Source organism: Schistocerca piceifrons, chromosome 2, assembly GCF_021461385.2.
Source record: "Schistocerca piceifrons isolate TAMUIC-IGC-003096 chromosome 2, iqSchPice1.1, whole genome shotgun sequence".
Taxonomy (NCBI): Eukaryota; Metazoa; Arthropoda; class Insecta; order Orthoptera; family Acrididae; genus Schistocerca; species Schistocerca piceifrons.
Genome location: NC_060139.1, coordinates 962,697,111 through 962,712,594, shown reverse-complemented (window position 1 = coordinate 962,712,594; position 15,484 = coordinate 962,697,111). Strand labels below are relative to the sequence as shown.

Below are 15,484 nucleotides of genomic sequence, written 5' to 3'. Positions count from 1 at the left end.
AGCAATGTCACGCACCTTAAACTTTTCTCTCATCCATCATGAATTTTATCAATGATTTTTGATGTCGTAACCTCCACAGGACGTTCAGAACGTTCAGCATCACTTGTGCCCATATGATCACACCGAAAATTTTGAAACCACTTATAAACTGTTCTAATCGAAGGTGCAGAGTCACCGTAATGTTTATCAAGCTTCTCTTTACTCTCCTAAGGCGTTTTTCCTTTCATAAAACAATGTTTAATCACCGCACGTCATTCTTCTTCGTCCATTTTTGACAATCACTCGACTTCCTTGATTCACACGAATGCTAGACAGAAAGAAATAGACCAATATGGCTGAAACGTGGTGGGCGTTCTTTCCAAAGATGCTACTAAGTAAACTTGACCTCGATACGCGCCGGTGGTGCCATCTCTCGGACTTTGCACGGACTTTTCAAACGCCCGTTGTTCGCGTACCGCCGTGGTTAAAGTATACCGTGCAAGGCAAGATGGCGGCGAGGAAACTGTGCTGCGCCACAGCCAAAGATGACTGGTGTGAATGGCAGCTGTGGAGAAATGTACAGAAGTGCAACTGTTCAGCAAATCACCGCCCAGGTGAACCAAAGGGCTACTAACACTGTCTCCTCAATGACTGGTCAGAGAACATTGCTGCTTATGGGCGTCGGCAGCAGGCGTCTGGTTCATGCACCTGTGCTGACTGCAGTTCATCGGCTGGAAGCTGCAGGTCAGTACCGCATCTGAACGTCACGTGAGTGGCGACAGGTGGCCTTTTCGGATGAATCACGTTTTATGCTCCATTGGACAAATGGCCGTTGGTGTGTACGGCGTGAAACGTCTGAAAGCACACACCCTGCACCAACGGAAGCGTTGTGGTCTGGGGAATGTTTTCGTGGCTTTCCTTGGATGATCTCACCATTCTGGAAGGCGCAATGGATCAACACAAGTGTGCATCTATTCTTGGAGACCAAGTCAACCACTACAAGCCGATTGCTTTACCACGACATCATGGCGTCCACCAGCAGGGCAATGCTACATTCAGGCAGCTAGCAATGTATTTGTTTGGTTTGAAGAGCACGGTGATGAGTTTACAGTACTCCCCTGGCCTCTGAACTCCCCAGATCTAAACCAAGTCGAGAATCAGCGGCACCACCTTGATCGGGCTGTTCGCGCTGTGGATCCTCAACCGAGAAACCTAGCGCAGCCCGCTACCGCACTAGTCGTCATGGTTTCATTCCTGTCGGTACCTTCCTGAGCCTTACTGACTTTCTTCCTACATTAGAATTATATTAATACCTTCAGCTGCTGACGGGCGTTGAAATATATCAACGGGGACAGGTGAAAATGTGTGCCCCGACTGGGACTCGAACCCGGGATCTCCTGCTTCCATGGCAGACGCTCTATCCATCTGGGCCGCCGAGGGCACCTTGTATCTCCACACACTACATTCGTAGTGTCCCACCCCAACACACTCATTACTCGTGGAAGAAATTCTTACCAAGTCCTGTAAGAGTTCGAGGAATATGTGTGCATCCGCATAGAAGAAGAAGGTCATGGCCGATTTTGTCAGAACTAATACTTACATGGATATATCCATATAAGTATTCTTCCTGCATGTCTCGCAGCCGACCGCGCTTCAGAAGATGCAGATGTCACTGAACAGGGTGCACAGAGGTGAACGAAAATGTGTCGACTGCATTAAGTCTGAGGTCCACAGCTCGTGGTCTTGCGTTCTCGCTTCTTGCGCACGGGGTCCCGGGTTCGATTCCCGGCGGGGTCAGCGGTTTACTCTGCCTCGTGATGACTGGGTGTTGTGTGTTTTTCATCATCATTGACTCGCAAGTCGCCAAGGTGGCGTCAACTAAAAAGAGCTTCCCCGCATGGGGCCTCCCGGCCAACAATGCCATCCGATCATTTCATTCATTTCATTCATTCATTTCATTAGATCTTAAGTCGAAATTTGAATGTTTTGTCACTGGAAACCTCAGAATGTTGATTATGCAATACCTTAATACAGAAACAGTTATTTTTTTGATTAGTAATCGAATAACAAGGAGTGTACAATTTTTAAAAATGTGACAAAATATGGAGATAAGGTTCGGTTCACAGCTATCTTTTGATATAGCATTTCATCTTCCTAATGAAAATGGGAAGCCCCATGAGAAAAAATACATAGAGTGCTTGGTTGATTACTACCTGCACAGAAGTTAGAGAGGCCACACCAACTGGGGACATGGTGCTACAGCTTCTGCTTTATGCGTAGTTAGCTGCCGCTTAATGAAGTGCGCAGTTGTGGCTCGTACCTGCTAATTACGTTAGAGGAGCATTGATAATTTGTACGTGCGACCCTTCGAAACATAGAGTACGTTGGCTAAACAGTTGACCGCCATTCGTGTTGACTATTAGGCTGCCAACTATTCCAACTATTGACGCGAAAGTCTAGTCAACGTAAATTCATGAAGTGTAATCAGTCAAATGAAGCGTTACGTTTCTTCCGCGCGTTTATAGGTCGGTTCCAGACAAAGTGCAGCAGAAAACGCACGTCTCACGTTTTAGAGGCGTATTGGAGGAATTGAAAATGACTCAACATTTCTGCTAGAAAAACATTAATCAATGTGATCAGTCCTGTCCGCAGATATTAGGACGTCGAGTATTCGAGTTCATAATTTCCTCCCAGCTAACCAAAAACACGTGATTAATAAATTAGCATCCCAGTATGATAGAAACAAGTAAGTACTTAGAACGGAAGTTAGGGCACTTTCTTGGCTAGAAACAACTTAAATGTTAAAATTGAGTCCTGAAGAGAAAAGAGAAAGTTAACATTGAAGAAGGGTTTGGCATCACTCAACTGAAAGCAATTGTAGCTACGTTTTACAATTAAACATAGAGTACGGTGATCGTATTTGAGCATCCTCTAACATCACATTCAGTTGAAAGAAGTGCATTATAACAGAATGTACAGAACTCACACAAACTAAATGGACTCCCAGATTTAAAAAAAAAAAAGATATGAGGAAAACTTGTTTTAACAGCACTTTCACACTAGAGTCTGTACAGTTACCAAGTCAAAAATATGGAAAACGTTTGCAAAACATTTCTAAGTGATTTCATACAAGCTTTAGTGTTACCTTTGTCGGTGGGTGACGTACTTTCTGTTTGTAACTGTTTCCATCTGTAATTTCTATTACATTCAGTGGGGCAAGAAGTACGCGTTTCCTTGTGGCGTTTCAATGAGGACCAAGTATTCTTCCTCTGTTCCACATAAGCATGGTCGTGCTAAAAAAAAGAGGAAAATGCAACAGCTGTTCTGAGCTGTTAGAGCAAATTTAATTTTTAATGTTTGGATTCAATTCCATTATCATACCTTTCTCGTGTATGATAAATGGCTCCCAGATGGACACCTATACCTGTTATGTACTGCAAAACTACGAACCACTGTTGTTTGAGGAGTACTACATTGTCTTTTTTTAATAAAAACGTGAAGGCGTTAAATTATTTTACGCTAGTCCTGTAAGCATCTCGCTCAGATCCCATGACATATCCCATTCTCAGGTTCTTCGAAGACGTGTTGTCCTCAGACTTTAGATATTTCTGGTCCAAAACACATTAGGAAGATTTATGAGAGGGAGATCTCGCAAAACAATTCTTTGGAAACGAAACACTGTTGCCATTAAATACACTCCTGGAAATGGAAAAAAGAACACATTGACACCGGTGTGTCAGACCCACCATACTTGCTCCGGACACTGCGAGAGGGCTGTACAAGCAATGATCACACGCACGGCACAGCGGACACACCAGGAACCGCGGTGTTGGCCGTCGAATGGCGCTAGCTGCGCAGCATTTGTGCACCGCCGCCGTCAGTGTTAGCCAGTTTGCCGTGGCATACGGAGCTCCATCGCAGTCTTTAACACTGGTAGCATGCCGCGACAGCGTGGACGTGAACCGTATGTGCAGTTGACGGACTTTGAGCGAGGGCGTATAGTGGGCATGCGGGAGGCCGGGTGGACGTACCGCCGAATTGCTCAACACGTGGGGCGTGAGGTCTCCACAGTACATCGATGTTGTCGCCAGTGGTCGGCGGAAGGTGCACGTGCCCGTCGACCTGGGACCGGACCGCAGCGACGCACGGATGCACGCCAAGACCGTAGGATCCTACGCAGTGCCGTAGGGGACCGCACCGCCACTTCCCAGCAAATTAGGGACACTGTTGCTCCTGGGGTATTGGCGAGGACCATTCGCAACCGTCTCCATGAAGCTGGGCTACGGTCCCGCACACCGTTAGGCCGTCTTCCGCTCACGCCCCAACATCGTGCAGCCCGCCTCCAGTGGTGTCGCGACAGGCGTGAATGGAGGGACGAATGGAGACGTGTCGTCTTCAGCGATGAGAGTCGCTTCTGCCTTGGTGCCAATGATGGTCGTATGCGTGTTTGGCGCCGTGCAGGTGAGCGCCACAATCAGGACTGCATACGACCGAGGCACACAGGGCCAACACCCGGCATCATGGTGTGGGGAGCGATCTCCTACACTGGCCGTACACCACTGGTGATCGTCGAGGGGACACTGAATAGTGCACGGTACATCCAAACCGTCATCGAACCCATCGTTCTACCATTCCCAGACCGGCAAGGGAACTTGCTGTTCCAACAGGACAATGCACGTCCGCATGTATCCCGTGCCACCCAACGTGCTCTAGAGGGTGTAAGTCAACTACCCTGGCCAGCAAGATCTCCGGATCTGTCCCCCATTGAGCACGTTTGGGACTGGATGAAGCGTCGTCTCACGCGGTCTGCACGTCCAGCACGAACGCTGGTCCAACTGAGGCGCCAGGTGGAAATGGCATGGCAAGCCGTTCCACAGGACTACATCCAGCATCTCTACGATCGTCTCCATGGGAGAGTAGCAGCCTGCATTGCTTTGAAAGGTGGATATACACTGTACTAGTGCCGACATTGTGCATGCTCTGTTGCCTGTGTCTATGTGCCTGTGGTTCTGTCAGTGTGATCATGTGATGTATCTGACCCCAGGAATGTGTCAGTAAAGTTTCCCCTTCCTGGGACAATGAATTCACGGTGTTCTTATTTCAATTTCCAGGAGTGTACATTACAGGCAGCCGCTTAAACAATCTAATAGGTTTCTCGGTAACTGAAGACTACAGTGTGGATTTGTTATTTCAGTAAATCGTGCCTTTCAGTTAACTGACACTGTCTGTATGCTCGAAGTTCGATGGCGGCCTTTCATGTTTGACGTTCACGTTACGGGGCTGCTACTTAGCTTTCCCTCAAAGGCTTTAGCGCACTCTGTTCCGGTAATAAATCAACAAAAATTGAAATGAAACGCTATCACATTTCTTAAACATGCACACAGAAGGAAAGGGAAAGATTCGTGTTATCATCCAGTCGAGGAGCTCGTGAGGTACGTAGCACGAACTCGATGATGAGCGCCCTACACAACACACACTCGGAATGGACAAGAGGTGGCACGTAATAGTCGTTGTCCTCTGCTCGGAAACTTTCCTAGCACATGCCTTCAATGATTTCGAGAAACTGCGGAGAATGTAAATTGCAGTGATACGTTCCGACAACGAGTCAAGAGTCTTACTCAGTGTCCCTTTGTTCAACATTTACTCCGATAAGCAGGTAATGGATATTTAGCTATTTACAGTCTCAATGGGTTACCAGCAGTTCAAGTAATTAAATGTGCCTGATATCCTGCAAGAAGAAACTGCTTGGCATTGTCAGGGACTGAGGGGCACAATCGCGATGTAAATAGACGCAATTTCAAATCAAACGATTCGATATTGCACCTAGAGTTACTAGTGCTCCAATTTTTTTTTCTCAGGGTACTGACGGGTTGCCTAACTCAGTGGGCAAAATCGCTCACAACCTAGTCAGCATGGCATCCTTATCGTTCAAGTGGTTTCCAGCCTGATGGAAGCTACATGAGGGGCGGGGGGGGGGGGGGGGCAAGAGGAGGCGCACCTCTCGCGCCCCTCCCCCCCCCCCCCCCCCTTGGAATCAGCAGTACAGAGTTTTTATTCAGATAGTGAGTGGATAAATATCAATTCTCTTGGTTGTAATGTCACCTGCGAAGTTTAGCTCTTATGACTATGACATATCTCGAAACTGAACAACTCTATGATAGATGTTTGAGACTTGAAAAGGTCTCTGGAACCACATAGTTTCACTTAATTTATGAAAAGTACAGATACAATGCAGAAATGAAACTCTGTCTCTTTGACAGATAGTCGGCAGAGAAGGTAAAATAATCTCTGCGAGAGAACCAAATTATCAATAACAGAATAAAATGCACCAAAGGTTTTACAGACAGATATTGATCAAATATAAAATGTCAAAAGTTGAAGCATCTAAGAGAGATAATATAAGAAAATGGGTTAGAAAAATCTGTCCCTAATGAAAGGATACATAAAATGGGAAGGTCATGTTGAATAACAACTTTCATTTGCTAGATGAAGTGCATACCAAGAAATGAAAAATGTGTTAATACAGGGTAATGAAGGCATCTATTGAGCAATATTGAGTTATAAATAGACAAATGAGAAATATTAGAATATGAAGAAAAGTTTAGATCCAGCAAGAAGCAAAGAAGCCTGGAAATTAAGAAATTGACGAAAATAAATCGAAACGTATAAAAAAAGGAAAAAGACCCACGTTTTTATACATTCATACAGCACGTATGACAATAGACTAAGAAAGCAAATCTTCAAGCGTCTCTGGGAATGGAGATAAACATGCTGGATCCGAGCATATGGCAATATAGGCTTTCTCAGAATCTTATCGGTTTGTCGGGTGAGTCATGGTGTCGTGCTGTCGTAAAGTTTCGACGAGTTTCCTTTTCGTCATCTTCAGGCCAAAATTACGAGAAGGAACTACGACTCGGCTGATAAACCGAAAAACTTTCATCAACTGATCCGAGAAGTTAATAAAGACTTAGAAACCTACAAAAGCAAGAGAAACCGCAGAAACAGATGTCTTCAGAAGGCAAGTGAAATTTAGTATTCAACGGAGGAGGTAGTACGAATACAGTTGTGAAATGATACGAAGAAAGGAAAAAAAGTTGAAAAAACATGAATGAATATTAGAGGAAAAGCAAGGAGCAAAGGAGAAAGAACTGAAATTGTCACGCGATCCTGAGCAAGAGAAAGGAAAGAAGCGTACGGGAACTGACAGATTAGTACTGTTGTTACTGCCTTCCGAGAAACTGTTTTCTCTGGTTTATTTCGGCATTATTAACACAAAGCAGGCCGGTAAGAAAGGTACCATATTAACTGAAACCGGTCGGACGCTCACTGCGTTCGAAACACACACACACCGTTCGATTTGTTCGTTACGTAAATCCCGAACCTTACTAAGAAACAGAAAATTGTGCGCCACACTATACAGCGTGGTCCCTGCCTCTTCTGTTTGGATGGGTGACGCGCTAGAATAGGGTGCGGCCAGCTAGCAGTAGGCAGGGCACGCCCACCCGCTTGCGAAATCAAGCGAGCGAGAGGTGGTCTCTAAAATAGCTGGTGCTAGGTAGCAACCAGGCTGCGCTGCTCTTCCTCGACTAGTAATAACTACTGACGGCACCGTAATTCGGTTGTGATTTCGTACGTGACGCGATTTTGCCAGCAGCACATCTTTCCCTCAGTTTCCACTGGTATTTTCTCACCGACGGACGCTTACGTCCGTAACTGCGCAACATTACATGTAATCAGCATAGCGGTTACCCACAGCTCCTGGAAAAACCGTGCAGCCTACTCGGGCCAACACAGTATTTCTGACTTCGCGTTCCTGTCTCTTAGAACGCGCCTACTGCCTTCTGAACCCGTCCAGCCATCACGTCATTGACCCAAAGGTCCTTGTATCCGATAAGGCGCGCCTTTTTATCGTTGCCGGACTTACTCATACAGCTGCTTAAACTCTTGTAGGACTTGCAGTTACGTCATGTAGTTATGTCCTGATCGAGGTATCCAGGAGCCAACACTCGTGATCCACCCACATCACCATTGAAATATCCATTAAGGGGGGTAGAACGTCAAACGGGCCGACTTGGAGCAGGAGAGGCACCACAGGTATTTTATTTTCTACTGTCTATACTTTTACAAATAAATTCATAAAACTTTGTGAGCATGACAAGGAAGGATTCAGCATTCACACTCATAGCAGTGGAAGTGCAAAAACATAACAAAATAATATTTTTTTTCAGATACGAAATTTCATCATTTTTTCACTTATTGTTGGTTGCATTTGTTGCTATAGGTACATTTTTCTTCACAAGTAAGAGATTCTTTGATGAATTTTGCACAGCATACAAACCATACTTACAGGTGTATGAAACTCTAGAATTTTCCAAATCTATTAAAAACTGTGGTAAAAACTGAGATAATTAACTACAAAATTTGATTTTTTTCTCAACATCAAGTTTAAAACGTAACAGCTCATTCATTTTTTCATAAATTAAATAGATTCTAGAGCTTCAGACACCTGTAAGTATGGTTTGTATGCTGTGCAAAATTCGTCGAACAGTCTCTCTTACTTATGGAGAAAAGTGTACCTATAGCAACAAATGCAGCCAATAATAAGTGAAAAAATGATGAAATTTCACATGTAAAAAAAATTATTTTGTTAGGTTTTGAACTTCCGCTGCTACGAGTGTGAATCCTGAATCCTTCCTGGTCATGCTGACATAGTTTTATGAATTTATTTGTAAAAGTATAGACAGTGGAAATTAAAATGTCCTGTGGTGTCTCTCCTGCTCCAAGTCGGCCCGTTTGACGTCCTACCCCCCTTAAATCATAAATTTAAAATGTCAGTCTCAGGTCCACTTGAAAATGGCTTCTATATAAAACTTCTCGAACGCATTATATCGTTTAAGTATTTAGGGGCAATACTACGAATCAGTACGAAACGGGACGAAACATGAAATCAGTGGGAGGAGAAGCAAAAGAAGACAATCTTTTGGCGATATTTTAGGAAAATGTGGTGCATCTGCATAGTAAATAGTGCGATGAGTTCTTGATTGCTGTTCTACTGTTTGAACTTCCTATCAAGCAGGCGTGAAAGCGGGCATCGAAAGAAATCTGAGGCGCGCAACAGATCCATGCAGCCTGTACGACATTGCAACAGTCTCAGGGAAATGTTGGGCAGATTTAGAGAAACGGTATTCGATAAAGGCTGTACAATTATTCTCTTGCTTCCATCGTATATTGCGCGTAAACACCAAGAGAAAAAAATTTTCCCTCGCTCCAGAAGGAAATATAATATATATTACTAAACAACTAAATCAGGCGCTCAATCACGGTTGCAGGTTGCCTACCGAACGACATCCAAGGCAACAAAAATTTGGTTTTCAATATTTCGTATGAATGTTGACCGAATTTAAAATTTTAAAATGCCCTCATTATCTACTGATTATGAAGTATAATCTTATGTTAAACGACGAGCTCATTACAGACAGGGCACAAGCTCAGATTGAGAAAGGGAAAGAAAGCATGTCCCTTTCAGAGGACTATCTCGGAATTCATCTTAAGTGGTTTAGAGAAACCGTGGACAACCGAGGCGGCGAAACGAGGATTTGAACGGCGTCCTCGCGTATCCGAGTCCTGCGTTTTACCTCTGCTGTACCTCGTTCGGCAACATAGTTGTTAATACCGGTTCGAAGTACCCCCCCACCTCAGATTGTAGAGTGGTTTGTATGGTGTATATGTGGGCGAAGACGCGGAACTCTTAACCTTCCTTTCTCATGTTTCTAATGATCGCTTGACCGACAGGATGTTAAAACTTATAAAAAAGAACAAAAAAATTTGTTGTTCTTAAACGGAATGTTGGCATGACTATCACAGTGCTTTACAAAGCATGACCCTGTCCGAGTAGATACGTCGATGCCTTCTTACGATCTTTGAACTGATTTAAAGTCTTTGCCAGGTTGACAGATGCATCAAGTGTCAGAAAAAAATCCACGGACAGACTGATGTTTGATCACGGAAATACTGGACTTACCCGTCGAGTTAACCTGTTAAAACTCAGCCTTTTTAAAAACAAAATGGCTCTGAGCATCATGGGACTTAACATCTGTGGTCATCAGTCCCCTAGAACTTAGAACTACTTAAACCTAACTAACCTAAGGACATTACACACATCCATGCCCGAGGCAGGATTCGAACCTGCGACCGTAGCGGTCACGCGGTTCCAGACTGAAGCGCCTAGAACGGCACGGGCACACCAACCGGCTGGAATACTGATCCATGCGCTGAACTGAACTGAAATAAGAATCATCCCGATTCTCTTCAGAAAGAAACTCACATCTATCGAAATGTATGTCGTACAATTATAAAATTTTGCATGTATATTCTGTGGTATAAGTGAATAGTGTCTGCAAAATGGTTGCGAAAAGAGTCAGTAATAAAGGAGTATTACATTAGAATGTTATGCCTGATGTTTACGGCATGATCAGCGAAAATGCAGTAGGAGATAAGCTTTCTTCCTTTCATTATTACGTTGGGGCTGTCAGCGAGAAACAGTCTGGAAAAAGTTGGTAATTATGTGAAAATTTTGTAGGAAGTTGCTAAGTGTTCATTCTGAAATACTGGACGAATACAACCTGGACGCTGTGGGTTACGGTGCCTGACGAAAGACAAACATTTTATAATTTTAATACTTGAGTTACTGTGGTAAACCTTTAACGTGAGATTTTACTTCTTTTAAATACATTTTCTAATTTAAATAGTTGAGTTATTGTGTTATTTCTTTAACGTAAGATTTTACTTCTTAATGAGTAGATTACGACTGAATTTTAAATTTTTAAACTCGGCCAATAATGGTATGAAATACTGAATATCAAAGTTTTGTTGCCTCTGTAAGTAACTCCCAGTTTCCGCATTTCCAAAGTTCGTCTTCCGCACTACAGTTTTTACATACTCGTCCCATCCAGTATCGTTTCGTAGCATTTCCCTGAGGCTTTAAACGATTTCAAAGGGTGCAGGATTTTGCAACTAATCTTGATAGAGTTCTTTCTCTTTGTTGCAGGCTGACCGCAGGGTTCTTCAGAATGGGGAAAAAAGTAAGTCGCAGAAGAATGAAGTCACGAACGGAGCCGAGGTGAACATAAGTCACAAAACCAACATTCGCCTAAACTGATTTATGGAAACCACTGAAAGGGCCAGAGAGGAATTCAAACTTCTCTCTTTCTGGAAACGAACCATCGTTCAAAACAGCCATCCGCCGGACACACAGAAGTCACCGCTCCATAAAATCACTGTAGAATCAACGAGACAGATACTTCACAGAATGGCTACCTCTCTTGTGATGGTTCTTTAAAGCACTGGTCATAGTACGAGATAAACTGACTGCCTATTAGGTACTATTTACAATCTCATTTTCCGTTTACTAGTACTGTCGAAGAGCTTTCGAGGAATGAGATATAGTTTACGGTTGTGGAAATGGGAATAGCAGCTGTTGCAAGGGTAAAGGCTGTCATTTCTTGCTGTTATACATGGTGAGAATAAAGTCTTTCCCTGATTACAATTTTTTTTTTATAAGGAACTATACTAGATACAGGTACACAGTTTTTTTTCAAAACATTGCTAAACTCGTAAAGTTTTTCATCTACACCGTACGGTGCGTGGCGGAGGGTACCCTGTACCACTAGTAATTATTTAAGGACACAATGCCACATATCTATGCACTGTTTTGAAAATGGTAGCTCAATTCAAATATTTTTTATGGGTACACCCTTATATGTGAACAGTTATCTCAGTTATAGGAGTTTCGGTCATTGGTAGTGTTTCAATAAGATGAACCGCCACTGTGGGGTTATTAGTTTACCAGTTCTTGGATGAAAACTTTCCGTATACATGGATCAGCAGAGACGGTCGAACATCATGGCCGTCATATTCCCCAGTTATAGTCCCACTTGACTTTTGAGTGGGGCTATGTTAAGAGGATAAACTGTTTTTCACCAGTTCCTGACGTGCAAGCACATCCGCCAGTATTACGAAATACTGTAGAGGAGTTATAGGTGAGATGTTGGCAAAGAAGTGGAGAGAAACTGAGTATCACCTAGTTCTACGGGCAACGCACTGAGCTCTTGCAGAAGTTTACCGATAAAAGAAGCTGTAAGAGTTAAGCTACCGTTTGCAATAAAGTGCATTGCTGTATCTAGCGTAGCTCCTTAGAAATAAGTTCGTGTTATCAAGGAAGCACTTCATGCTCACCCTGTACTCGCAGGACAATATTAAGAGGATAATTTAGTTAACCCTCAACGTTCCAGGTCTCAGTTGGTAATGCTTAGGGTTGGGGTAGTGGATGACACCGTTGTCTAGTTGTTTTTTCCCGAAGCTGCTGTGGCTTCCTTTGTCAGTAGCCGCATGAATGTGACTTGCACTTACTTTATTCTTCTTTCGTGCTATCAGTCTCTGAGACCGTCCCCAAAACGGTGCGTTATAGTTACAGTAGCCAGGTCTTTGTCTACTGTTCGTGTAACGGACCATTACTTGGAGGATACTGTTTTGAAATTGTTTCAGGACATTCTAGGAAATGATGTTGGATCAGATAGTAACAACAAAATTGAAAGTGAACTTAATTGAAAGTAGGAACAGTGCGAAAGTGAAGACGAATTTGCTTTGCCGCCTGTGAATTCCTTGAACAAAACAAGTGAAAACGACAGAAGTGTAGAGGTTCAATCTTTAGCTAAAGGTTCTTGGTAGAGTTATATTCGGTCGAAACAAATATCGCTAGTCGTCGAAGCCTCTTCCACCGATGGCCAGCGGCATTATTTTTCCGCATGTTGGACATAAGAGGGGTAAATGTCTGTCCTTCACAATTCGTATACTTATGTGAGCACTCGAATTTTTTGTAGAAGCTTACAAACTCGTTGGTGACACCACAGATAAAAAGCGATTCGACATCTGTCACATTCCCCGTGAACTTCGTGCAGCCATTCGCCGTGTTTTGGCTTTAGCAGAACCAAGAGTGGAAGTCGGTGTAGAACGACTGGGAAAACGCGAAACATGCTCCACAACTTACCCACAAAACAAGAGAAGGACGCTATGTACTTGTCAGTTTTGAAAGAAGCCAATCTAATTTGAATTCTCTACAAAAATTCGCAGCGAGAGCAAAGAGAGTCTCCGAGAAGGAAACTAAAAACGTAAAAAGTACTAGTGTAATTTTTTTAATCTTTCATTCGAGTTTGTTTTTATTATTACATGTATAATAAGCAACAAAAGTACAGGAAAAAGTAAAATTTAGAAAACAGGGTATTAGACTTTTCATAGCATTAATATTATCATGTTCATTTTGTGCAGATTTCTGCTTAAATGCAGTTTTTTTCGTAAAAATAAACTGTAAAATTTATTTGAATGTATTTTTGGAGGGGTTTCAAAGTAACATTTTACATAAGTAAACTGAACTGTTCCAATGATTTTTCTGAATACAATTTTTATCGCTACTTAAATGTAGCGGTCCGTCGGACAGCAGTTGGGACTGTGTGTGATAAAATAATGACCTGGGAAGCAAGCAAGAAAACCACGTGAGGTGATATTCGATATCTCTTGTCGTAAAGAAGAGGAGAAAACTAGGTACATTTACAGTCCACGGTGAACGCACGACGGTTGTTATAAAGACAACAGCCGCGACGTGTGGCGGTATACGAGAACACGGAAGGCAGCGACTGACCTGCGTGTGCGACGAAGAGCGCGACGAGCGCGAAGGCAGCGAAGGCGACTCGGGGTCCAACGGCGGCCATGGCGAGCGGGCGGGCGGACGGAGTGTGTTTCTGTCTGGGGACGCGGCTGCGCTGCTACTGGTGGCTGCACGCTCTGGCCGGCTCTGCCCTCCCGGTCCCAACGGCCCCTGCCGGCGCCCGGCCGCACTACCCCGCACCCACATCCTCCTCCGCCACCACCACCACCACGGCCCAGGTTAGCTTGCGACGCGGCGATACCGCAAAGTCAGGCCGCACGACACGCGGGCCTTGCACCGGGCGCCACATCACATTATTCACTAATGACCTGAAAAGCTAAATCATACACTGAAGAACCAAAGAAGCCGGTACACCTGCCTAATACCGTGTAGGGCCCCCGCAAACACGCAGTAGTGCCACGATACGACAAGGCATGGACTCAGCTAATGTCTGAAATAGTGCTGGAGGGAATTGACACCAATCATGGCTGTCCATAAATCCGTGAAAGTACGAGGGGGTGGAGATCTCTTTTGAACATCACGTCGCAAAGCATTCCAGATGTTTTCAATACATGTCTGGGGAGTCTGGTGGGCAGCGGAAGTGTTTAAACTCAGAACAGTGATCCTGCAGCCACTCTGCAGCAATTCTGGATTTGTGGGGTGTCGCATTCTCCTGTTGGCTCAAATGGTTTAAATGGCTCTGAGCACTATGGGACTTAACTTCTTTGGTCATCAGTCCGCTAGAACTTAGGACTACTTACACCTAACTAACCTAAGGACATCACACACTTCCATGCCCGAGGCAGGATTCGAACCGGCGACCGTAGCGGTCGCGCGGTTCCAGACTGACGCGCCTAGAACCGCTCGGCCACACGGCCGGCTCTCCTGTTGGAATCGACCAAGTCCGTCGGAATGCACAATGGTCACGAATGGATGTAGGTGATCAGACAGGATGCGTATGTATGTGTCACGTGTCAGAGTCGTATTTAGGCGTTATTAGGGGTCCCATACCACTCTAACCGCACACGTCCCAGAGCCTTCACCACGTTGAACAGTCCCCTGCTGACATGCAGGGTCCACGGATTCATGAGGTTCTCTCCATACCCGTACACATCCATCTGCTTGATACACTAGTGGCCATTAAAATTGCTACACCAAGAAGAAATGCAGATGATAAACGGGTATTCATTGGACAAATTCGACGCGCAGGTCGCCGAAGTGGCGTCAAATCGAAAGACCTGCACCAGGCGAACGGTCTACCCGACGGGAGGCCCTAGCCACACGACATTTCCATTTTATTGGACAAATATACTATACTAGACCGACATGTGATTACATTTTCACGCAATTTGGGTGCATAGACCCTAACGAATCAGTACCCAGAACGACCACTTTTGGCCGTAATAACGGCCTAGTTACGCCTGGGCATTGAGTCAAACAGAGCTTGGATGGCGTGTACAGGTACAGCTGCCCATGCAGCTTCAACGCGATACCGCAGTTCATCAAGAGTAGTGACTGGCGTATTGGGACGAGCCAGTTGCTCGGCCACCATTGACCAGAGTTTTCCGTTGGTGAGAGATCTGGGTAATATGCTGGCCACGGCAGCAGTCGAACTTTTTCTGTACCAAGAAAGGCCCGTACAGGATCTGCAACATGCGGTCGGACTTTATCCTGCTGAAATGTAGGGTTTCGTAGGGATCGAATGAAGGGTAGAGCCACGGGTCGTAACACATCTGAAGTGTAACGTCCACTGTTCAATGTGCCATCAATGCGAACAAGAGGTGACAGAGGCGTGTAACCAATGGC

The 15,484-nt window shown here is 44.5% G+C and overlaps 1 protein-coding gene across 1 annotated transcript in view; it reads right to left on the bottom strand.

The window, feature by feature from the left end:
• Nucleotides 1-13,815, bottom strand: part of LOC124777245 — a 128,099-nt gene extending 114,284 nt beyond the window's left edge. The window contains exon 1 of the mRNA XM_047252572.1: nucleotides 13,673-13,815. Coding sequence (XP_047108528.1) covers nucleotides 13,673-13,742 — 70 coding nt within the window. The 5' untranslated portion in view covers nucleotides 13,743-13,815. The remainder of the gene's footprint in view (nucleotides 1-13,672) is intronic.
• Between the last annotated feature and the right edge of the window lie 1,669 nt (nucleotides 13,816-15,484).